We start from the raw sequence: 26,715 nt of genomic DNA on the forward strand, positions 1-26,715 counted from the left end.
GATCTCTCTTCCAAGCTTTGGGCTCAAGTGAGATTCTTAGATGGCGTTGTCGAGGACATGTTTGAGAAGGTGACCTCGAGTTAAAGGCCAAAAGCCCCCAGATTTGCACTGGCTGGTGAAGTCGGGAAGCACTTTTATGTTTAGGTCTTCGCTGTCATGTTCACTGTTATTTCGCATATTTCAAAATAAAAAGTTTATTTTTAAAAACGTCCCACATCTCTCTGTGCATTGTCCAGATGCCCCCCCCCCCCACACTCCTTCCCAACTAAAGCTTGGTGACTGCCAAACCAGCCTTTTAGTTATAAACCTTTATAATCCTCAGCCACCCATTATCAATCTATTACTTTAGGAAAACCTTTTCTCAAACTCCCCAGCCACTTGAGGTATTACAAACACCTGCTTTAAAAAAAATTTTTTTTTAAGTTCATTTATTTTGGCAGAGACAGAGACAGCATGGGTGAGGGAAAGGCAGAGAGAGGGAGAGAGAGAATCCCGAGCAGGCTCCATGCTGCCAGTGGGAGCCCAAAGGGAGGGCCTGAACCACAGAGACCAGGAGATCATGACCTGAGCTGAAACCAAGAGTGGTATGCTTAACCAGCTGAGCCACCCAGGCGCTCCATGAACACGTGCTTCTAAAGAAACATTTCTTCCAGTTTGTCCTAAACTCACCTTTTTTGGAGAAACCATACGTAAAGAAGATGATGTGTCTGGAAAACATTGGATGTAAAAAAGAATCATGTATAAGCACTATATGACAACTATTGGGATGTACGATAGTGTGGCTAGTTTTTAAATTTTCCAGGTTTTTAACAGTTTTTTTTAATGTTTTATTTATTTTTGACAGAGACAGAGTGGGAGCAGGGGGAGGGGCAGACAGAGAGGGAGACACAGAATCCAAAACAAGCTCCAGACTCCGATCCACCAGCACAGAGCTTGATGCCGGGCTCCAACTCACAAACTGTGAGATCATGACCTGAGCAGAAGTTGGACGCTCAACCAGCTGAGCCACCCAGGCACCCCACCATTTTCCAGCTTTTACTGATTTGTTCAGCAAACATTGAGCACCTGCTACCATGTGCCAAATTTTGAGGGGCCTTGTAGTCCTGCAAGTAATTTGAACTTTACCTTATAGGATTCCCTATTAGATAAAAGTTTTTTAAAAAGATATTACGTGGATGCTTTGGATTACGTGTCTCCCTTTCTCTCTGCCCCTCCACCACTCATGCTTTCTCTCTCTCTTTCTTTAAAAAATAAATAAACAATGGGGCACCTGGGTGGCTCAGTGGGTTGAGGGACCGACTTCAGCTCAGGTCATGATCTCACGGTTTGTGAGTTCGAGCCCCGCATTGGGCTCTGTGCTGACAGCTCAGAGCCTGGAGCCTGCTTCTGATTCTGTGTCCCCCTCTCTCTCTCTGCCCCTCCCCCACTCATGCTCTGAAATAAATAAACATTAAACATTAAATAATAAACATTAAACATTTCTGTCTCAGAAATAAACATTAAAAAATAAACATTAAAAATTTTTTTAAAAAGATTTTAGGTGGAGGCATGATGTGGTTAGATTTGCAACAGAAATGGCTAAGGGAGGCTAAGTCAAGTCAGGGAGATGATATTCAGTATTGTGATTTTCAAATTAAATTTTAAAAAGCATTGGAGTCTTTTTCAAACAAAATCTGTCACAGAACCCCAACATAGAAAGTAGATGAAAACTTGTGTTTCATTATTAAACATTTAGAAGTTCAAATTTTTAACATTAACTTTATAGGTAAATTTTTAAAAATGAGACTGGTTTGTTGTCTTGGGGTTTTTTGTTTGTTTTGTTTTTAGCAGACAAGGAATTTATAGGAAGGAAATTGGGTAGCTAAAGTAATAAATAGGAAGTGTGAAGAACCAAGCTCAGAAAATGGGAAGGAACCAAGGGAGTCTGTGGATGGCAAAAACCAAGGGAAACTAGTCCCTAGTTTTTCAGTCTGCCACTGAAGCCATGATTCTGCTGTTTTATGCTCAAAAATTTTTGAAGTTGGGGGTTATGGACAACAGTAGCAGTTAGGACAACGACAGGCAGCTTCAGGACAGTTTATTTCTTATTCTTCTGTTTTGGTTGTACACTATTAAGAGTATTCTGATCCCTCCAGAAAAGTAAATAGAAATTAGAGAGGTTTTAAAATGACTTACCTTGAAACCTTGGACATGTGCTTCAGTTACAAAGATGGCAGGAGGAAATTAATTTTGAGATCTACACTAAGATGACTTAACCTCAAATTAATTAATGTGTGGGTGGTTTGCAATATGTTAGATTTGGGCATTGTATCTCTTGGCAGTATAAAAACCTATTTAAAAAATGAAATTTGAATCAAACATTTGTGGAACCTGAAGTATGTCTGAGAAATTCTAGGTTTCGTGGCATATATAAAGTAAAAACCACTGATAAAGAGAACCACATATTTAGATTAGGTTCACTGTATCCTCCCATTTAGGGCTTGAGAAAAGGGCTAGGGAACTGAAATATTTCTACTGGAAGGCGCCCTCTTGGAAAAACCTCATCAGTGATGAGGGTTTCCTTAATTCAAGGTTCCATGACTATCTCTCTCTCTCTTCTACCCTACGGTAGGAAATTACTCCAAAGAAACCAGATAGATGGTGTATCACGCTAAGGTATTCAAGGGTGTTTGAATGGAATATTATCTTAACCTAAAGATACAGAGCTGGAGGACATGACTTCTAGCTATCTCTTCTGACTTTTAAGATTACACGGTACTGGTTCCGTAATTGAAATAGATAATTTCTCAAGAAATCCACAACTCAGATCAGTTCCAAATTTTTTTTTAAAGGTTTTATTATTTTAAGTAATCTTCGTAGCCGACGTGGGGCTCAAGCTCACGATCCTGAGATCAAGAGTCACTCCACCAACTGAGCCAGCCAGGTGCCCTTAGTTCCAGTTCTTAATGACCATGAAACAAAGGGGCTTAGAAGTTGGCACTCAAAAACGTAAGTCAATGCTTAAAAAACATTGTGTCCAATAATTAAGAATTAATGCAGTAAACACATAAATATTTTGTTTGACACAAAACATGGAGAAATCGCAAACCCCTGAGAAGGAACCCCTTAAAAATACCTATGAAGATTGATGCTGTGCACAGAATTTAGCATGTGCATGGATATGATGTTACTTCTAGAAAGAAGGGATTTAGCCTTCTTGTTTTTGCTTTAAAGGCACCTAGGATGCTACAGTTGTTCAGAACATGTTAAAAATTGGTTCTTCAAAATTAATAAATTGTAATATATTAAAATTAAGAATTCTGTTCATTGAAAGGCACTAAATTACTAAGAGAGTCAAAAAGTAATCCATAGAGTGGGAGAAGTATTTGCAATACATCTATCAGACAAAGCATTTGGTATCTAGAACAAATCACTAAAAAAAGACAATCCAATAGAAAAGTGAACAAAATATTTGAATGTATTCTTCACAAAGGAGAATATCCAGATGGGAAAAAGTGCTTAATTTCAGTAATCATCGAAAAAATGAAAATTAAAACCACACTGCAATACCATTACCCACCTACCAAAGTAGCTGAAGTAGGTAAGTAGAAAAGTACTAAATGTTGATGAGGCTATGCAGCAATTAGGTTGGCAACCAATCTGACAAATTTTTTGGCAGTATGTATTACAGCTGCATATGTAACATTGTATGCAATGTTATGACCCAGCCAGGCCATCTTGGACATATTTTGTATATATATTTGTCATATACATGACAAAATACCACAGACTGGGTGCCTAAACAACAGAAATTTGTCTTTCACAGTTCCAGAGACTGGGAAATCCATGATCAGGGTGCTGGCTGATTGGGAGAGTTCCCATCCTGGCTTATAGCTCCTTCTTACTATATCCTCCCATAGCATAGAGAACTAGTTCTGCTGTCTGCCTCTTTCTCTTCTGATAAGAGCACCAGCCCTATCAGACGAGGGTCCTACACTTAAGACCTCATTTAACTTTCATCACTTCCTGAGGGACCCTATCTCCAGATAGTGTAACATTAGGTATTAGGGCTTCAACATGTGAATTTCAAGGAGATGCAAACATTCGGTCCATAACAAATTATGTGCACATGTTCTCCAAAAGACAGGTAGTAGAATATTCATAGCAACACTGTTCATGTGTGCAATATTCAACCTGAAAATTACTCAAATGACTGTAAATAGTAGAGTAGATAAACGAATTGTGGCGTATTCATTTGATGGAATACTATATAGCGATGACAGTCCATTCACACATAGCATGTGTGAATCTCATGAACATAAGAGTGAAAGAAGCCAGACACTAAAGTATTTATAATATGCTTTCATTTATATGACGTATAAAAACTGGGCAGAATTCATCTTTGCTGTTAGAAGGCAGGATAGTGTTCACCCTTAGCAGGGGTGAAGGTCTAGGGGGGTGGGCAGTGAGTAGAAGGAGTATGAGGGGACTTCTTGGGTGTTGGGGTTACTCTGTTGTTTTATTTATCTCTATATTCTTTTAAGACATGTTTTAGAGTAATTTTAGGTGCACAGAACGATTAAGAGGGAAGTACAGACATTTCTCCTGTATCCTCTGCCCCCCAAATGCATGGCCTCCCCCTATTATCAACATCCCCACTAGAGTGCTACATTTGTTATGATTGATGAACATGTGATTGATCTGGATTCTAGTTAAATGAGTGTAGTCAGTTTGTGAAAATTCTTCTAACTGAACATGTATAGTATGTGCGTTTTTCTGTATATGTATTATACTTCGATAAAAAGCTTGAAAAAGATCATGAATTCTACAGGTGGTATTACATATTAACACATTCTATTGTTAGTGCTTAATAAGAAATACATATAGAGAACATACATAGTGGACATGACCCAAACATATATAGACCTCATATATATATGTGACCTCATACATATATAGAATATTCTTATGTTGTTTTTACAACCTTGCTGTGAGATTATGATTTACTTATATTTTTCTAATGTTGTGATTTAAAAGGAAGTAGGATAGGCATGCAGATTTTAATTCACTGCTATTCTTAGGGCAGAGAGAATTATAGGCAAGACACTGGGGATATATGTCAGCCAGTTGGTAAAAGATAAAGGAATTATGAAAAAGAGATATAAATGTTCACATTTAGGAGTTCATTTATAAACTCCAGTTTGAGGCTTGAGGACTTTTGGTTCAAGGAAAGAAGGACTAGGGAGATGATGCTGCCCTGATTCGTATTCCAGCATGCCTTGGAACTTAAAAACAGATACCCCCAAAGAGCCACTGACCCTGCTCTCCTAGGAACCCAAAATCTGCTTAATGGCTCAGCCCTCTAAGCCAAGCTCAGCACCAGAGGAGGTGGCGTGAGTTACCCCTACAGGTGGATGAATACTTATTAATTCTCCCCACTCCCATTAGTGGCAAACTTTGCTTGCTGCTCCATTCCTGTATCTTTTTTTTTTTTTTTTTTTTTCATTCCTGTATCCTTGTGTCTGCCCTGGCAAGGACAGTATACATTGGCTTTATGCAAAATTATCCTCATGGAAGTACTGAGTTATAGCAGAAGTCATTCAGAAAGGAAAAAACTGTGTATTCTTACCTAGATCTTGAGTCCTGTGGAACTGATTGATGTTCTGAAAGCCTCCAAGGAGTTGGCTGGCAGCTAGGACTGCTGTTACAAAGAGTGGCAGGAAGCATTACTCTGGTAGAACATGTTACTGTGAACACAGAGGGTACAAAGATGTCATCTAAACTGCATGTTTTGTCTAAAGTACTCTCAAGCTCTACCCCTACTGGAAACTTCCTAAAACCAGGGACTTAATGCCTATTTTGTTAACCTTTTTGATTCTAGCACCTAGGACAGTAACTTGGCATATGGTTGGTACTCTACTTCTTGAGAAAATGACCAAAAAAAAAAAAAAAAAAAAAAAAAGTGAGTGAAGTGAATATAATTAGTGTATGGAGAAAATAATTATAATATGTAGGGTCAGTGGTTTGAATTTAATTAAAGTTTTAATTTTGGTAGAGAAATTAAACTATAGAGTAGGTAAGAAACTTACCCAAGATCATACATCAGATTCAAGTATCAAAATTCTGACCTTCCAACACTCTGTGAGCTTTTCATTAGAAAAACATTTCTATTTCCTTCTCCTGCTGTGGATGCCAGAATCCGGTGGCAAGGAGACATATTGGTGACTTTTCGAAACCAGATAGCGATTTATGCTAATAGATAACACAATCCATTTTATGGGCATGTTTCCAATATTACAAATCCTATGTAGTCAGTGTTTGGGGAAGCATTTGAAAACATGGCCAAATAAATTTACCTTGTCATATGGGTCATAGTTATGTTCCCAGCTTTGTAAAGTGAGCTTTGTTTTACTAACAGATACAGGCATGAAAGCATATGACATTTCTGTAGCACAAATTGCATTTTCATACTGAATTCCAAAGATGTTGTGGCTTTATTGCTGATCTTCAATCCACAGTGGCTTTTAGCACGTTAGCTGTAAGTCTTTATGCCCCCTCCCCAGTCTCACTGTCAAGTAGTTAATGATCTATAAACAAATACTGAGATGCCCTAAGGGGGCTTTCCATTTAAAGGGGCCTTGAATCATTTGATAATAGAAATACAGTAGTCCACCCACTGATTTATGATTTGTCACTTTAGATTTCAAAGTGATGTTCTGCTGGTATTTCAGATGGGATAAGTTTTTAATTTTCTGTACAATTACATTAAATGTTAGTCCAATAAAACTTTCTTTTTTTTTATAATTAAAATTTTAAGTTTATTTATTTTGAGAGAGAGAAAGAGAATGAGCAAGGGAGGGGCAGAGAGAGAGGGAGAGAGAGAATTCAAAGCAGGGTCCGCACTGTCTGTACAGGGTCTGATGCGGGGCTCAAACCCACGAACTGTGAGATTATGACCAGACCTATCAAGTCTGAAGCTTAACCGACTGAGCCACCCAGGTGCCCCAATCCAAGAAAACTCTGAAAAAGTGGCCACAGAGGGTAATAATAGGAGCATAATAGTATCTACCAGTTCCTGAGTGTTTCTTCCTGCTATGTAGTTTACACCTATTGTCTCATTCTGAATGTCAGAAGTTAGAGAAGTTGAAATAGTTAATTACACTCACTGAGCCGATAGGTAATAGAGCTGGGTTTTGAAACTTCATTGGCAATACTCGAAACCTCATGTCTTGAACATAGTTAAAAAGAGTTACGTGTTGCCAGACTCAGCTATAAATGTTGCTGACACAAGTGAACATCCCTTAAATGTTGCATAATTAAGAAATAGCATTGTAGTTCTAAAATATGGCCCTGCTAGCCTAGAAGTCTATCTGTTTCAAAGGAAATTTGGGAGCCTACATGATTTTAAAAAAATGACTTTTAAAACTAGATCATTTGCAAAATTTATATAAAACAACTATTACTGTGTGTATTCAAAATACAGTTTAAAAAAATCTTTAAAATTGAGATATTTTAAAATATCTTGAGAATTTTAAATTTGCTAAGAAGTTTGGGCACCATACACAAAGATCCCAACTCTAAGCTAGTTATCACGCTCTAAAAAGTGGGTTTTCCTCGGGGACCCTGAATAAAGCATGTATGGAATTTTTTTGGACTGTTTCTATAACTTCTTGGTAAGTCTTAATGTTTTATTCAAATTAAAAAGTTTAGCTTTAAAAACTTTGCATCTGGCCATAATTTGGATGGGTCTGAATAATAACACTGCTATGGATAATAGGCACATTTAGTCCAAGCCACCATTTCAGTGAACCACAACGTGTGGTTCAGGTTTTTTGTTTTTTTGTCTTTTTGTTTTTTTGTTTTAATTCCTTGTTGCTATTTCTAATAAAGCAAGATGTTAAAGCTAACTACATGCTCTATTAATTATATGAAGGTGAACTTGAGTCATATTTGTTACTGAAGATGATTAATAATTACCAGTTCTGCACACGTTTCTGGTGCATTTCAGTAAATAAACAGCGTACATTGTTGGGTAGTAATTGATTAATTAGCACATTCATCCTACACAGCTCAATGGTCTAAGGATGCTGAGTTTGAGATATTGCTCATAATTATTATAAGAAACAAATCTGTTCCATTTTTCAGTTTATTCTTCTGTATGCTAAGATTTTTTTTTTCTAAATCGAATGCCTAATGGTTCAAAACCTTATAGGTTTTATTCAGATAAATCAACTCATGAAGAATTGCTAGTCATAATCTCAGAATCTTGTTTTTGTGTGAACTAGGGTGAAAACTTTTACAAGGCTAATGTTAACATTAGATCTTGCTGTTAAACTGGATCAAATACTGTAAATATAGGGCAATTCCCCACCATGCAGGAAATGCTCATTGAGCACCTATGCGCAACAGGGGCACTGGAATCTCATTTGCTTCCCAACCACATCAAATAAGCTCAGGATTGCAAGTGTCATCAGGTTGGCACTTCTCAGCACCAAGCAAATATACTGTGTAATCTTCAGAGAAGTATAACAGCATGTATTGTTCGCTGATTTAACTATGGAGCAATTTAGGATTTTTTTTTCTAATTTATTGAGCCAGCATGTAGTTGAGAGATAGTGTAGTTGAGAGAGCTTTGGATGGGGAGTCAGGAGTCCTAGATTCTACTCTATCTGTATTCTTTCTTGAAGAAGCTATGTGATTCTGGGCATATCACTACTCCCGTCTCTAAGCATGGATTGCTCATCTGTAAAATGACAGGGTCAACCACGGATGATGAGATCCAGTGAGGAGCCTAGACTGCAGAGACAGATAGACCTAGGCTTGAGTCTGCACTCCCTATTACTGGTTTTATTATTTTAGGGAAATTATTTAACCTCTTTTGAGTTTTTGCTCTGTTTACTTTGCATTTATTGTAAGGCTCAAATGAGATATGAAAATAGTTTGTACACTATAAAGTACCTGTGAATATAAGGCATTGTTAATATTATTAATAATGATCTTACCTCGCTGACCTTCACATGTATTTTGTTTTTTTTTTTAATTTTTTTTTCAACGTTTTTTATTTATTTTTGGGACAGAGAGAGACAGAGCATGAACAGGGGAGGGGCAGAGAGAGAGGGAGACACAGAATCAGAAACAGGCTCCAGGCTCCGAGCCATCAGCCCAGAGCCTGACGCAGGGCTCGAACTCATGGACCGCGAGATCGTGACCTGGCTGAAGTCGGACGCTTAACCGACTGCGCCACCCAGGCGCCCCACACATGTATTTTGAAGAATACATTAGAGTGCCCATGCACACTCTAACAATAGGGGATTATTAACATCCTCTGTGCCATTATTAACATTGCATTGAATAAGAATTTCTGATGTGTCTGCATAATTTATCGCTAAGTGAAAAGCACAGTCTTCAAAACAGTATATCTGATATGATCCCATTAAAAAATTATACATAGGGGCGCCTGGGTGGCTCAGTCGGTTAAGCGTCCGACTTCAGCTCAGGTCACGATCTCGCACTCCGTGAGTTCGAGCCCCGCGTCGGGCTCTGGGCTGATGGCTCAGAGCCTGGAGCCTGCTTCCGATTCTGTGTCTCCCTCTCTCTCTGCCCCTCCCCCATTCATGCTCTGTCTCAAAAATAAAAAATAAAAAAACGTTAAAAAAAATTAAAAAAAAATTATACATACAAAGTTAAAAGACTCTATATAATAGGAACTCAATATATATATGATAAGAAAACAAATGCAATATATGTATTAATCAAGCAACTCTTACTCGTGATAGGTATACTGTTCTAGGAGTTACACTCTTAGACATATAGTAAAAAATAAAATAAGTCTATTTTGTAATACCACATATTGTTAAATGCTTTGAAGAAAAAGCAAAGTAGGGGGATAGAGAGTAAGGATGGGTGCTACAGGAGGGAGGACCCCTCTGGTCTAGTGACAGTTGAGACCGAATGTAGTGAGTAAGTGAGCCCGGCAGACTTCTGGGAGAAGAGTGTGCCAGGAAGAAGGAATGGCAAATCCAGAGACCCTAGGTAGGAATAATAGCAGATAAACCCCCCAGCTTTGACAGTAATTCTCTCTGGGTGGTGAAATAATTGTTGATTCTTTTTAAAGATTTTATTTTTTATTTTATTTTATTTTTTAAGTTTATTTTTATTTATTTTGAAAGATAGAGAGCAAGCAGGGGAGACACAGAGAGAGAGAGGGAAACAGAATCCCAGGCAGGCTCTGCACTGCCAGTGGGGCTAGAACTCACTAACTGCAAGATGATGTCCCAAGCGGAAGTCAAGAGTCGAATGCCTAACCAACTGAGTCACCCAGGCGCCCTTAAGATTTTATTTTTAAGTAATCTTTACACCCAACATGGGGCTCAAACTCACAACCCCGAGATGGAGAGTCGCATGCTCCAACAACTGAGCCAGATAGCCGCCCCCACCTTCTTCTAAATAATTACTGATTTTTAAATTTCTTCCCTGAATGTTCCTGTTTTTCAAAAGTTTTTGGGTTTTTTTTATTATTTATTTTTTAAGAAGCTATGTTTATCATGTTTGTTTTTTTAATCATGGGCATGTTTCTGTAATTAGAAAAAATTTAAAACTCTACAGGTGTACTGAAAGACAACGTAATCTTTAAAAATATTTATTTATTTGTTTGTTTATGTAGAGACAGAGAGAGAGAGAGCACAGGGGAGGGACAGATTGAGAGAGAGAGAGAGAGAGAGAGAGAGAGAGAGAGAGAGAGAGATTGGGAATCCCAAGCAGACACAGAGCCGGATGCAGGGCTCAAACTCAAGAACCATGAGATTGTTACCTGACCCAAAGTCAAGAGTCAGATGCTTAACTGAGCCACCCAGGTGCCCCAAAAGACAAAGTAATCTTAAAAATGTTTGTAAGTAGTTTTAAAACCTTATGCCATCTATAAGTTTTTGTATTCATGGTTTTAGTACCAAGAATCTAAGTAGAGAGAATAAAGGAAGCTGAGAGATTTCTGCTCTGGCAATGAACTTTAAAGAAGTGTTTTAGCCTTAACAATCAATGCGGGCTCCATAAAGGGATGGGGAATCACCGTAATTCCCGATCCTTTTTCTAGCTCTCCTACATGGATGGCAGAACACTTCCTGGAAAGGCTGGCCGGACCACTTACAGACATGGCCTAGGAAACAGTGTATTTTAGGTCAGTAAAATATGGGATTAAAGGTGCCAGGTAAAATTAGTTTCAGGGGTTTATGTCTCATTTATGCAGCTCACCAGGGACTGCACCTGCTATACAGAAAAATGGAGTGTTGCAAAATGTATCATCCACCTCTTTCTGAGCTTAGATACAAATTAAAGAAAATGTCAGAGACTGTACTGCAGGCTGCTCTCCAGATGTAGAAAGGAGAGCTTTGGGTTTACAGAAACAAAAATGCACATTTAAAACTTTGATTCTCATTTCTATCCCATCTATTTTCACCACAGTCTTCTAGTACCAAAGGTACACATTTCAGCAGTTCAGGTATGATGCTTTCAAAATAAAATGTTTCCATTACTTTAGGTGATTACCAAAACCCAAGAGAGTACGAGAAAAGTAAAAGCCCAAAGAATGAAAGACATGATCCCAGTCTAAAGGTTATATTTGGCTTGCTACTATCTTTAATCAAAACAAGTTCTTCTGAGAGAAAACTGCATCTCAAAGAATTATCTTTTTTAATTTTTTTGGTAATTATTTTTGACAGACAGAGACAGAGCATGAGCAGGGGAGGGGAAGAGAGAGAGACAGGGACACAGAATCTTAAGCAGGCTCCATCCATGCTCTGAGCTGTCAGCATAGAGCCCAATGCAGGGCTTGAACTCATGAACCGCAAGATCATGACCTGAGCCGAAGTCGGACACTTAACCAACTGAGCCACCCAGGTGCCCCATGCATCTCAAGGAATTATCTTAAAATTATAAAACATTTTGTAACTTTTTAAAATCACAGCCATTTTGGATAGTAGATAAGGGAACTTAAGAGGCTATACAAAGTTACAAAATATTATCATCCATGATTTACAATGAGTGGAAGAATAAAGCTAAAAGAAGTCACTTCCTTGTGTGGCATATATGGTTTTAACCTTTTTGGTACTTTGATGATGGTTGGGGTAGAATCATAAATCATTAGAGCTGGCAGGAAGCTTAAATATCAGTTCCATTTTCTTATTTTACGTACCAGAAAACTGAGGACTGGAGAGAAGTTACTTGTCCATAAAGGAAAGAGCTGGAACTAAAACCCATCAAGACCTTTAAATCTAAAGCAAATGTTGTGTGCACACACGTGTGTGTGCTTGTGTATATTCTATGCCCATTTAGAAAAACTAAAAATGTCACCTAATCATTATGTGTCCCTCTACATATTTGCCAGCGAACAGAAGCATTTGCCCTACGTGCATCTCTGTTTGCACGAGCAGATACAGCACTGAAGTCATGGTCTGGTGTGAATTCTAGAATATTCAGACTAAGAGTATTAAGCTTAGAATAAAACTTTCAATCTTTGATGCTAGGGAACCTGATGACAGCTTTGGGAGCTTGGAACAGCAGGGTGATTGTGACATTTCCACTCCATGTCCCTAAGTTCATTATCACTTTTTTTTTTCTTTTAATTTAAGAGAGAGCAAGCGAGCAGGGAAGAGGGAGGGAGAGACAATCCTAAGCAGGCTCCATGCTCAGCTCGGAGCCCAATGTGAGGCTCTATCTCTTAACACTGGGATCATAACCTGAGCTAAAATCAAGAGTCAGAGACTCAACTGACTGAACCACCTAGGCACCCCTCCCTCATTATCACTTTTGATAATAGAACTTCTAGTGAAGACTTTCATATATTTTTCTTTACCAGACTCCCCAAAATTAGATTTCTGTTTCATTTGCTGCATTAATTGAAAACAGGTTCATTGTGAAATAGAAAGAAGAAAACTCTACCATTAAGAAGTAACTGCTGTTCACGATGAGAAACCACCCCACACCTGTCAGAATGGCTAAAATTAACAATACAGGAAACAACAGATGTTGGCAATGGTGCGGAGAAAGGGGAACCTTCTTACACTGTTGGTGGGAATTCAAACTGGTGCAGCCACTCTGGAGAACAGTATGGAGGTTCCTCAAAAAGTTAAAAATAGAACTACCCTTCGATCCAGGAATTGCATTACTAGGTATTTACCCAAAGGATACAAAAATACAGATTTGGGGTGCCTGGGTAGCTCAGTTGGTTGAGCATCCGGCTTTGGCTCAAGTCATGATATTGCCGTTCCCGAGTTTGAGCCCCATATCAGGGTCTGTGCTGATAGCTCAGAGCCTGGAGTCTGATTCGGATTCTGTGTCTCCCTCTCTCTGCGCCTCCCCCACTCATATTCTGTCTCTCTCTCTCTCTCAAAAATAAAACATTTGAAAAAAAATTTAATAAAAAAATACAGATTTGAAGGGGTACATGCACCTTGATGTTTATAACAGCATTATCAACAATAGCCAAACTATGGAAAGAGCCCGAATGTCCACTGATTGGTGAATGGATAAAGAAGAAACAGTGTATGTATACAATGGAATATTACTCAGCCATCAAAAGAATGAAATCTTGCCATTTGCGACAACATGAATGTAGCTAGAGTGTATTATGCTAAGTGAAATAAGTCAGAGAAAGACAAATACCATGTGATTTCACTCATATGTGCAATTCAAGAAACAAAACAGGTGAACATATGGGAATAAAAAAAAGGAGACAGGGAGGCAAACCATAAGAGACTCTTAGCTATAGAGAGCAAACTGAGGGTTGATGGAGGGAGGTGGGTGGGGGATGGGCTAAGTGGGTGATGGGTACTAAGGAGGACACTTGTGATGAGCACTGGGTGCTGTATATAAGTGATGAATCAGTAAATTCTACTTCTGAAGCCAATATTACACTATATGTTAACAAACCACAATTTAAAAATTTGAAAAAAAAAACAGAAGTAACCACTGTTAACATTGGGCGGGGGGTGGGGGACTTCCTTAGAGTCATGAGTGTGCATGTGTATTCACATGTACACATTTTTAAAAAGTTATAACTGGAGTCCTAGCCTTGATGCTGTTTAAAAATATGCATCTTAATAATTAAATGTCATTTGGCTCATTTGGTGGGACATCTGACTCTTCATTTTGGCTTGGGTCGTGATCTCATGGTGGTGAAACCGGGCCCTGTGTTGGGCTCTGTGCTGGGTTGTGGAGCCTGCTTGAGGTTCTCTTTCTCCCTCTCCTTCTGCCCCTCCCTCGCTCGCTCGCACCTGCGCTCTCTCAAAAAAAGAATAATTAAAGATTATTGCATTTTCTTATGTTCTCCTAATCCATGATTTTTTTTTAAAAAAAACTGCTTTTTGAGGTATAATTGACATTCAAGCAGTGCACATATATTTAAGGTATACAGTTTAGTAAGTTTGACATATGTATACATCCAAGAGACAGTTTTCACAATCAACATAGTGAAACTATGTTTCTGTTAGTGAAACTACTAACAGAACTCCTTCTTTTTTTTTTTTTTTCCAACGTTTTTCATTTATTTATTTATTTTTGGGACAGAGAGAGACAGAGCATGAACGGGGGAGGGGCAGAGAGAGAGGGAGACACAGAATCGGAAACAGGCTCCAGGCTCCGAGCTGTCAGCACAGAGCCCGACGCGGGGCTCGAACTCACGGACCGCGAGATCGTGACCTGGCTGAAGTCGGACGCTTAACCGACTGCGCCACCCAGGCGCCCCATAACAGAATTCCTTCTGTTCCTTTGCAATCTTTCTATTCCTCCCCACCACCTGCCCCCCAGCTTCCCACTTCCAGGCAACAATTGATTTGTTTTTTATCACTATAGTTTGTATTATTTAGAATATTATGTAAATGGTATGTACTCTTTTTTGTCTGGATTTTTTCCATTCAGCACAATTATATTAAGATTCGTTCATGTCTTTGATTTTATCAATAACTTGTTCCTTTTCATTGCTGAGTATTCTGCTGTAAAGATGTCCCATAATTTATGCATCTACATGTTGATGGACATTTAGGTTGTTTCCAGTTTTTTGGGCTATTAGAAATAAAATTGCTATGAAGATTCATGTACAAGTCTTTGTATGAACATACACTTTTCCTCTTGAATAAATAAGTGATTAGGAGTGGAATGGCTAGGTCATACAGTACTTATAGTAACGTATGATTTTTTAAATGGCTGTATAGAGGTCCCTTATATAGCTATTACATAATTTTAAGATAATACCTTATTGTTGAATGTTTAGACCTTTCTAATTTTTCACTATTGCAAATGAATTTAATTTTTTGGCTTAGAAACATGGCTATAGATACTCAACATAAAAATTGGGGCACCTGGATGGCTCAGTGGGTTATGTGTCTGACTCCGGCTCAGGTCATGATCTCGCGGTTCATGAGTTCGAGCCCCACATCAGGCTCTGTGCTGACAGCTCAGAGCCCAGAAGCTGCTTCGGATTCTGTGTCTCCCTCTCTCTCTCTGCCCCTACCCCACTCACGCTCTGTTTTTCCTCTCTCAAAAATAAACATGAAAAAAATTAAAAATAAAAGATAAAAAAGAAGATGAGTAGAAAGGCATTGTGAAGGGAACCTGGAAGTTGTGTGTTGTGAGATCATTTAAAATGTTTCAGTGACCGCAAAATAAGTTATTTTGTATTCTCTGCTGGGAAGCCAAGCAGAATGAATCTTTAAATGAAGGAGAATTTGAGTTTGAAGTCATTTTCCAACCAATGGAAGTTCTACTGTTTTGTTGTCAAGTTTATGGGACCATGATTTCATCATAACATTCCTGGATATGAGGTGACTGCAATAAATTTGGGTGTGGCCTTTATTTCTGGGAGCTATAATTAGCTATTTGGTCTACTTTGTAACATTGTTAAATAAAAAAATTCTTAACATGTAGTTTTACTCATTGTTCTCTCTTTCCCGCACACGTGCATATGACACATGTGGTAGCAACTATAGAGGTAAAACGAAATGTTTACAGGGTGGCAAAGAAACGTTTGGGGAGAAAACCAGTGTCGAAAAAATACCTAAACCCAAAATGCTATTTTATACATAGATGCCGAAGCTATATATTTTCTGTGCTATGTTTAGGGTCTTCTTATAACCAAACAAAAGTTGTTTCTACCAACAGATTTTTAAACAGCAGGGACATGCTTATTATTTACTGTCTTGGTATCTTTCCCTCATTTACATAAATACCCCAGCAACCAGCAGTATAAAACTAATAAAAGCCAGGGTCCTCCATCAAGTGCAATAAAGTTTCGCAACCATGAGTTAGACTGTTAGAGTGAAAAATAAACCTATATATGTGGTTATGAAGGGTTTTTTTGGGAAAGTGTATAATCACATTTCAAAGTTAGAACTTCCATTGGAAGTAGCAGTGCAATAATAATACTTAAACATTTATGTAGAATGCTTCATCTTGGAAACACTCTCCCAGCATTGGCCAATTAATCTCTACTGCTTCCCTGAGGAGCAGGTATTACTATCTGCCATTTTTCTGGTTAGAAAATTGAGGAAGGTGTGATCAGCCCAGAGAAAGTGAGGGCTGGAGAGACAAGTTTCTGACCCTCACTCTTCTGTGACTCTTTGGGATGTAACTCCTGATAGAATGTATCCAGTTTCTGTTCCACTTGGATACAATCATCAGTAAAACAAAGATCTACCTAGCAGCTCAGTCTAGCTCAGGCTTATAGATAGAGTCCTTACCCTGCTGAGGCACACCTTTTGGGAAGAATGGGATACAAAAAAGATTTGGGAGATCCACGGGACATTTCATCTGCATTTGCAATGAAGTGGACCAAACTTTTTCCAGTGAGAAAAGCAGCATATACTTCGCTCTCCAACCCCCAACTTCCACTGGCAATTTATAGTTTTCTGGATGAGATTTACTACTATTAGTACATTTAAAGAGTTGAACAAATTTGTTATGCACCTTGAAGCCAGAGGAACAGTAAAATAAAACTAATGAACATTTACATTTTTGGAAATATCATTAATGTATGCCTGACAAATTCTGAAAGATAAACATTTAAATGTTAAAATACTTATTACCTTCCCCAAAGGGACAGTGTTGGGAACTAATGAGATAACAAATGTAAAGTGCTTTGAGCTCTTAGAAGAAAGGGGCCAGATGCATACAAATGATTATTAATTGTTAGAGCTATCAGATGGTTACTAATATATTACTTATGATAAAATCATATTTTTATACCCAAACAATAGGATCCTTGCAATTCTTAGGATGATATAGCTGAAATAATGCTCCTAACCTCCTCCCAGGTTACTGTCTTGTTGGAAGTCCTTTCTTAACCCTTCCCTAGTTTCTTGACCTCATACGCATTTTCAAACAAACACGACTTCACAGCTTCCAAACCCTTCTGCACCTTTGCATCATCAGTCCTCCACCAGTCTCACAGATCCATTGACACCACATTCTCTTCTCTTGACTTCTTTGATTACGTAATTCTGATGCCTCATGATGCTGTGAATTGTGCCAGTTGATTTTTTAGCTGGAAGTGTAAGTTGAACTGTCCTTTAAGCAACACTAGGATTTGTTATAAAAAAAAAAAAAAAGTGTAAGTCCCTTGTGTGATCTGGGACAAGTGAATCTGAACTTTCTACTTTACGCAACATGCCAGAATTTGTGGTAAAAGAGCAAATCCTCAATTTCATTTAGTCTTGAGAAATGCACTGAGATACGCTCACTAAATCTGTTTCCTCATTTGTCAAGTGAGGGCAGTAGTAGCCTGTACCCACTTGGGGTTGTTGGAAGGATGCAATAAAATAATGTATGTGGAGTTTCTAGTACATTACACGCTTAGCGCATAAGTGTTCATTAAAGGTAAATGTAAGTAGGTTATGGAAGGTAGGTAAGTAGACAACAGTTTATCATTAAATATTATCTATTTGGTTTCTTTAAAATCAATAGAAAATGGGTAATAAGTAAAGGGACATCCTCTTATTGACAAATACTTCGTTTCCTTAGGTAGAATAGTAAAAGCTCAGTAACTCATCTCAATTTATGTTCAGGATACTTGAAACAATGTACACGTACATGTGATTTTTTTCCGAGCTTACCTTAGTTTACTAGTAGCATAGTATCTTTGCTACATATATGTGCTCAAAGATAATGGACTATGCTTCTTTCCAAATGTTCTGTAATTAAAACATTTCACTAATTTCATCTGGTCCTCTGGTTTCTTCCACTTAATTACCTGAAGTGATTGTTTCATCATACCAAATTTTCTCCTTTCGTTTTGAAGCTGTAGGTTTTTAGGTAGAGAACCTTACTCCCAGTAATTTTCTAGTAAGACCTGAATCTGAATATGAGGCCTGAATTTGGAAATAGGCATTCTGTGGTGTATGCTAATGAGAGATGCAAGGAGGGAAAGTGCATTGTTTGAGAAAACCAATCACAGTGGGTACAAAAAAAAAAAAAAGGTACAGGAGAGTGAACTCATTTACTCATTTTACTATTGCCAGCAGCTTGAGGCTTGAGAGTGCTAATCAAAATTCACATACAAAACTTCCCTGATAGATTAAACAGTTTTGTACTGTTAAGAGGGGTTCTCACCATGTGAAAGATCCACTGCTGTGCTGAACAAAACAGAGACAGTTTTCTTTTAAAGTCCAGAGCAGATGAGAGCCATAAGGAGACAGAGGGTTTCATTTACTCTCAGGACACGATTGTGCCAGTGAACTAATGAGTCTCTTGGACCTTATGTTGCTCTGGCTTCAATGGAGGCGAGACACTAATGGGCATGTAGTACTTCCTATCCGTCAAGTGTCTGGACAATGGGCCCCTCATATGGATTAGAATGATCTGGCAAGAAAAAGAGGTCATCGTTGTACCTAGCACAGGCAGGAAGCCTGGCTAATTCATGTATTTCCAACTATAGCAAAATCAAAAGCTGACACACACAAAAATGTTGACTTTACCGCAGGAGCTCTTAGCTTGTGGCTAAGGCACAGTTAAACGTTACTGGAACTCCATACATAAAAAAAAACCTCCTTGTTTCCCCAATACATTAGAATATTTTTAAAGATGTAAAGGTTATTCTTTAAAACAAGTCTGATTTTGTGTTGTGACTTGCATATTTCACCCTTCGGTAAACCTGGATGATAACTGAAATATTTGAATGATTGTGAAGCAAATGCAGAGAGTGTCAACGCTGCATATTTTAAAAATTTGCACTTCAAAAGGTTCTGTCGGATTACTATTGTAAAAATCCTACTGCTGTGTTAAATGGAGAATTAGAGATTACAAATGTGCATTCAAGCTAGAGGGCTCGAATTACAGTATATATTAAACTAAGAGCAGATACTGCCACCTAGATAAATTCTGATGCTTTGGTTAACTAGATGTTGGCTTGCCTTACTTTTTGAAAAATGGCAACAACAAACAATAGTGGCTAGGTACAAAAAAAAAATACAGTGAATGATAAAGGGTCGCTTAAAAAATCCATGTAAATGTAATTTTCTTGGGAAAAAAAAGACCTTTGTGTTTTGCCAAATAGCAATGATTAAGCCTTTATTTAATTTTTTAAATGTAGAAGACAAAATGCTGTTAGAAATAGGAGGGCAAAGCTCTACAAAGGATAAACAAAAGCTCCATAATCCTGAAGTTTATAAAGAGGTAGATCCCGAAGTGTTGTCAGGAAGACTTGTAACTTTCTTGTTAGAATATTCCTTACTGAATTCAGACAGAAGAAGAGATTGTTCAACACTCTCAAGTAAAAGCACAAATAGGTTTTAGTTTAGTAAGTAAACTAAGATCACTTAGTAAATAATTTTTTTAAAGGAGCATTACATTATAATCTGTTCTACTACACCTCCTAGCGAACAAAGCAAACTAACTCCGCTCCCCACTTTTATTCGTCACAGCAAAAAGAATGTTGCCTTTTTTCAATTCTGGATTAAAATCTAAAATCAGCAATATATTCCAGGATCATTCATTTATCAGGTTTAGAGGGGTTCTTAGCATCTATGGACTGTTTGAGTTCTTCTTCAAATCTCATTTTGTTTTCCTCTGTTACTCCTAGAATGGCTTCAATGTCATCAATGGCAGTCTGTAAATGAGCAATAAAAATAATATTCATTACTTAATTTTTTTTAACATTTATTTATCTTTGAGACAGAGAGAGACAGAGCATGAACAGGGGAGGGGCAGAGAGAGAGGGAGACACAGAATCCGAAACAGGCTCCAGGCTCCGAGCTGTCAGCACAGAGCCTGACACAGGGCTCTAACTCATGGACCATGAGATCATGACCTGAGCCGAAGTCAGACGCTTAACCGACCGAGCCACCCAGGCGCCCCAAATATTCATTACTTAAAGACCCCTTACAACTCTTTCTCCCATCCAATTATTTGTTCCTTTTTGGACTTGAGTATAATTTAGACTGGTTAAACTCAAAACGTTCCTGTCAATGAGCACCTATCTTCAAATTGTGTCATCAGTCTTGAAATAAGTAAAAAATATGAGAGTAAGAACTTGGAAACCATCATAGAAATTTTTATGGCTGCTAAATCTAATGGGGAAAAGGACTTCTATTTTATACATCTTTAATTTTTTTTATTTCATTTTTCTAGTAATTCATTTTTGTTGTATTTTACAGAAGTACTGATCCATGGTAAGTTGGAAAAAACAAAACTTCAGTACAGATAATTTGAGAAGCACTGGTCTAGTCATCCTAAAATGAGGGCTAGTAGGCTGATAGTGTTTATTTCCATTGGGCAGAAAAATGCCCCCCCACCTGTTTCCCCCATTTTTTCATTGAGGTAGTATTCACATACCATAAAATTCAGCCTTATAAAGAGCTCAACTCAGTGATTTTTAGTATACTCTGAAGAAACCATCATTACTATGTAATTCCAAAACATTTTCATCACCCTGAATAGAAACTCTGTGCCCATTAGCAGCCATTCCTCATTTTCCCCCCTCCCTAGCTCCTGACAACCACGAATCTACTTTCTGTCTCTGTGGATTGGCCCACTCTGGACATTTCATATAAATAGAATCCTATAATGTGTGGCCTTTGTGTCTGGCTTTCTTCACTTAGCATAATCTTTTCAAGGTTCATTCGTGTTGTAGCATGGATTGGAACTGCATTTCCTTGTTATGGCTGAATAATACTCCATTTTATCTAATACCTATTTTTACTTGGTTGCTTGCACTTTAGGTATCATATCTAAGAAGGCATTGCTAGCCAAAAGGTCATGAAGATTTATACCTGTGTTTTATTTTAAGAGGTTTATCATTGTAGCTTTTACATTTAGGTCTTTGATCCATTTTTATTTAGTTTTTGTGTATGCTTTGTAATAGAGGTACAACTTCATTTGTATGTGGGTATCTGTATTCTCCAGTACCATTTGTTAAAAAGAATTATTTTGTCATTCCTGTTAAAAATCGATTGACTATAGATGTACAGGTTTAGTTTGGACTCTCAAGTTTATTCCATTGATCTATGTGTATTCTTATGCCAGTACCACACTGTCTTGAATACTGTAGCTTTGTAGTTAAGTTTTCAAGTTGAGAAGCAACTTTCTTCTTTGTTCTTCTCTTTCAAGATTGTTTTGACTATTCTGTATCCTTTGCATTTTCACAGGAAATTTAGGATTATCTTAAAAATTTCTGCAATAAAGCCAGCTAGGAATTTGGTAGGACTTCCACTGAATCTGTAGATCAATCTGGGGAGTACTGGCATCTTAACAGTATTAAGTTTTCTACTCCATGAACACATGGAGTATCTTTCCATTTATTTAGGTCTTCTTTCTTTTATGATGGACAGATCTTGTACTTCTTATGTTAAATTTATTCGTAAGTATTTTATTCTTTTTGATGCTATTGTAAATGGAATTAAAAAATAATTTTGGGGGCACTTGGGTGGTTCAGTTGGTTAAGTGTCTGACTCTTGGTTTCAGCTCGGGTCATGATCTCATGGTTCATGAGTTCAAGCCCCACATTGGGCTCTGTGCTGACAGCACGGAGCCTGCTTGGGATTCTCTCTCTCCCTCTCTCTCTGCCCCTCCCCTGCTCGCTCTCTTTCTCTCTGTCTCTGAAGATAAATAAATAAACTTAAAAAAATTAAAAGATATTTTTGTATTTTTTATTTCTAGTATATGGAAATGTAATTGATGTCTGTATACTACTGATCCTTGGGTCCTTCTTGAATTTAAGTGTATTAGCTCTAACAGGTTGTTTCTGGGTTCTTCAGGATTTCCTACATACAAGATCATGTTATTGAAGAATAGAGATAATTTTACTTCTTTCTTTAAAATCTGGATGCCTTTTATTTCTTTTTCTTGCTGAATTGCCCTTTCTAGAATAGGGTAATATGGTGATGAATAGAAGTGGTGAGAGCAGACATCTTGCTCCTGATCTTAGGGGGAAAACTTTCAGTCTTATACCATTAACTATGATGTTAGCTGTGGGTTTTCCTAATACCCTTAACAGGTTGAGGAAGTTTCCTTTTACTCCTAGGCTGAGTGTTTTTATGAGGAAATGGTATTATATTTTGTTAAATGCTTTATCTGCACCACCTTCCATTTTTATTCAGTCTTTGTAAATCCTTGTTTATAAACTGAAAATACTTATTAGAATGTCGCTAGGGTGGTAGAAAATATTACCAAAAATGAATCTATTCCACTTTCAGGTTTTTGTTATTATTTCTATTTTATTCAGATTTATTGCCTTTGGACCTTTTGGTGAGAGTAAAAAAAAAATCAAGATAACACTGACTCACCTGAGAAGGCTAGAAACCATGAAATATTTAAAAGCTACTTGAGAATATCTGACTTTTGATGATTTTGAAAGTCAGGTAAACAAGAGAGAAATAGCCTTCATTTTGTCAAGCTCAGGGTTTACCAAGTCTGTGTGGTGTTAGTCTTCCCAGGCTGCTATAACAAAATAACCAGAGACTTGGTGGCTTAAACCACAAAAACTTGTTTCTTATGGTTCTGGAGTCTGGGAAGTACAAGGTCAAGATGCCAGCGAATTTAATTCCTGGTAAGAACTCTCTTCCTGGCTTGCAGGCAACCATCCCTTCTTGCTGTATTCTCTTAGGGTGGTTGGGGAGCAGAGACAAAGCAAGAGAGCAAACAGACTCTCTTGTCTCTCATAAGGGCACTACTCACATCCAGAGAACCCTAACCTCTTGACCCCATTTAAACATAATACCCCTCAAAGTCCCCTTCTCCATATACCATCGCATTGGGGGTTAAGGTTTCAACATCTGAATTTTGGGAGGACATAATTCAGTCTGTAGCACTGATTATTATTTTTGGACAGACTAAACTGACCATGCTCACGCAGACTAAATTGCTCAGGATTTTGCACATGGCAGTAACTGATGAAATGATACTAGTTGACAGTAACTTAGAATATAAATGAAGAGCTAGGTCCTTTTGGACCAGTGAAAGTTGATGCAACCCTGGGCCTAATTTTCACTGAGTCTTCTCAGTCATGTTGTGGGAAAAGCAATGGTCATTCTTCCAACTCATAAAATCATATTGAAGAGGAATTATCATCATTATTACTGTTATTAGAACAGGCTCTAATGCAAGGAAAAAAACACTCAAAATTTACATTTTTACAACAAGCTTTTGTTGGGCTTTCTATTTAAGAGAAGGATCACATGTGGTTTCCGATTGAGTCCTCTGAGTTACTTGACCTGTTTGTTCAATCATGATGAAGGCCCACTCAGGGAATCAGATGCAGATCTTGGTGATCAATACGAAGTGTTTATCTCTGCTCTGCCAGTGTTTCGGAAACTCTTGTGTGGATCTTGCTCCGTTTTCTTGCTCTTGTACCTGTTTCTCCAGTTTGGAGACTTCTAAGCAATTACATACAAGTAGCTTTCTGGACCAACATCTTTAAAGGCCATTTGGCACCTTCAAAAAGGTTAGTGATGAAATATCTGCTCCACTTTGGAGAAACAGTGGAGTAAATGACCCATGTGTATGCCAAGGGCTTTTTTTTGTTTCTCTCTACGACACTTTACCCTTCTTGAGGTCTCAGAACTTCTCTGGTCTACATATGTGGATTCCCCAGGAATCCTTGGCCAGATATTGCATTTTATGAAATGTAAGTAGATTCCATTCAGGATTTTTGGTTGTGACAGTCTCCGTTTTGGTTCCATTGTGACACTTCAGTTTCACCTCCCATATCAGAAAGCCCTGTTGTCATGTAAACTGGGTTTGGTAATGGCGGCAACTTAGAACAAGTCTACTATATTTCAAAGAAAAAATTTCAGACTATTAAATTTAACTAACAGGTTCAGTGGGAACCTTATAATATTGACCCTGTACATTATAAGATATGTACTGCTTCACAATAAAAAAAAATGGTTTAGCACTTGTTTACAATACAGCATGAGGTATTTTCAGTCCTTGTATAGAAATTAACCAGAATCGTTAGTTAATTAACACCTCACCTTAAAATTGGTCTCGCCTTGCATATTAGGTGCTGATATTTCTTGATGGATGATGAAGAGATTTCGAGCAAAGGTCATGAGGACCCCCTGGAGATCCTCACCGATTGTTCTGTTAATGATATCCAAACAAATGAGTTTACCAACGATTCCCCTCACAAGCTTAAAAACAATCACCCTCTCATTTGTGCCTGTCTGGTGATGGAATTTAATGAGTATTTTCAATCTCACAAGGTGGCAATCTTCAGGGAGATATGAAAGATGAGGCTCCATTTTAACTTGTCAACAAAGAGGATTTGTGCAATAAATATTTTTTTATTAATCAACTTAGCAGAATATAAGAATAGCTTCAGTCATTTCTAGCGAAAGGCTACCACTGAGCTAGGAAAGTAGTATTAGCTCACTTAAAAAATTGTTGAAATCAGTTTAAAAGAATTGTTGCTAAGTATAATTCATACCTAACAATGTCTTTGTCTACAGAGCTGTTTGCACCTCAGTATTCTAGAGACTTTTGTCTGGGAGTTATTTTCTATTTTATGTATGCAAGCAATTACTGCTATGTATGAGTGTGCTCCATCCATGTTCCTAGGAGAATGTGCCCCATTCCTGAACAGGCATCTTTATAAAACCGAACACACACTTGAAGAAGATTTCAGAGACAAGCTGCATACCGTCCTATGGTCAGTGAATATTCTCAAACAACTAGACTGTTGTAAGTTTTAACTTAGAAACGAAACTTCAGGTTATTTCTTCTAGTTACTTTGTGAACTTTCTGTATCAAAGGAGAAAAACGGATGAAATGAATGGATTGATTTTTAAGAATTGTTCGGTCCTGAGGGTAGGATACCAAAGATACTTCAGGCAACTGCAAAGAACTTTAGGTTACTTCCTTCCCAATTGTTACCTGTAAAATAAGTCATCCTAGAGTGCAAGGCTTAAACATTTTTGGAATGGCTGCCTTCCAGCCTGATTGGGCTTTCCCATGGGTCAGGCTGGGAGCAGAAAGCTTCCCAGGCCCCAGGACAGTAGACCATTTGTCCTGCCACTGGCTATGTGACTTTGGGAGGAAGTTACTTCTTTTTTTCTGAAATGAAGGACTTTGACTGGATTAATGCTTCCAAACTTTTGGAGTTACAGTCCCCAATGCCAAGGACCCTTACCCCTCATAGTTACTGAACTTTAGTATCTATCTCTTCTTTTATAATAGTCAAAGGCAATGTCAGAGTCAGTAATTTTTATTTTTGTTTATTAAAGCAATTTTTTTTAAATTTTATTTTAAGTAGGCTTCATACCCAATGTGGGGCTCGAACTCATGACCCTGCCTGAGATCAAGAGTCACTGCTCTACTGACTGAGCCAGCCAGGGGCCCCAGAGTCAATAATTTTTAAAAGTGATTTGTACTTGGGGCACCTGGGTGGCTCGGTCAGTCAAGCTTCCAACTTCAGCTCAGGCCATGATCTCATGGTTTGTGAGTTCAAGCCCCGTTCGGGCTCTGTGCTGAATTGCAGAGCCTGCTTCAGATTCCCTGTCTCTCTCTCTCCTCCTTCCCCTCCCTGCTTGCTCTCTCTCTCTCAAAAATAAATAAATAAACATTTAAAAATAAATAAATAAAAGTGATTTGTATTTCATTGCCACAGAGTCAGTAGGTATTAGACGCTGGCTGCTTCTTAAAACAGATTCCTGGGCCCACTTCAGATCAACAAAATCAGAAATTTTGGGTTTGGAACCCAGGAATGTATAGTTTCACTGAGAACCCCAGATGATTCTTATATATACTAAAGATTGAGACCCATACTTTAAAATATTATAGTGTGTGTGTGTGTGTGTGTGTGTGTGTGTGTGTGTGTGTGTGTGTATGAAGCTGGGTCCACATATATGGATTCATGCCCCTCTCATCATCCCTTCTTAGGCTTCTGGGGTCCATGGTCCCTAGGAATTAACCTCTATTAATTCATTTCTAGAATTTCCTTCATTTTCCTTCCTTGAAAGTTCTTCTTGAATTCCGCTATTCCCAGAAATATGCTAGTATAAATGGAGTCAATGTGAAGTTATCCTGGCAAAGCCAAACCACCAAATTCTGGCCTGTAAGGTCATCCCCCTGGGAGCCCTCCTCTTTCCTAAACAGGTGGCTGACTAATGTTCTTCGCCTGATGTGAACTGATGGCAACAAAGCCAAACAAAGCCCAGGCATCTCATGAAAAGCCTCTCCTTAAAGCTTCAGAGAAAATCAACAAAAACAACACAAAGATGTGTTTGCTCATCTTTCCTTTTTCCATATGAATTCTCA

General features: G+C 38.0%; 1 protein-coding gene and 1 long non-coding RNA gene across 11 annotated transcripts in view; one reads left to right on the top strand and one right to left on the bottom strand.

The window, feature by feature from the left end:
* Positions 1-26,715, top strand: part of LOC131518078 (uncharacterized) — a 129,139-nt gene that overhangs the window by 260 nt on the left and 102,164 nt on the right. For all 4 annotated transcript variants that reach the window (XR_009264883.1, XR_009264882.1, XR_009264884.1 and 1 more), the window contains exon 2: positions 2,832-2,988. This is a non-coding gene — a long non-coding RNA (uncharacterized LOC131518078). The remainder of the gene's footprint in view (positions 1-2,831; positions 2,989-26,715) is intronic.
* The window catches only part of IQCH (IQ motif containing H), a 212,130-nt gene continuing 205,148 nt past the window's right edge, over positions 19,734-26,715 (bottom strand). For all 7 annotated transcript variants that reach the window (XM_058740614.1, XM_058740613.1, XM_058740617.1 and 4 more), the window contains 2 exons: positions 24,432-24,540; positions 19,734-20,068 (listed from right to left, as the gene is read on the bottom strand). In XM_058740614.1, coding sequence (XP_058596597.1) covers positions 19,952-20,068; positions 24,432-24,540 — 226 coding nt within the window. In that variant the 3' untranslated portion in view covers positions 19,734-19,951. The remainder of the gene's footprint in view (positions 20,069-24,431; positions 24,541-26,715) is intronic.

The sequence above is a fragment of the Neofelis nebulosa genome, chromosome 7 (genome assembly GCF_028018385.1).
Source record: "Neofelis nebulosa isolate mNeoNeb1 chromosome 7, mNeoNeb1.pri, whole genome shotgun sequence".
In the NCBI taxonomy this organism is placed as follows: Eukaryota; Metazoa; Chordata; class Mammalia; order Carnivora; family Felidae; genus Neofelis; species Neofelis nebulosa.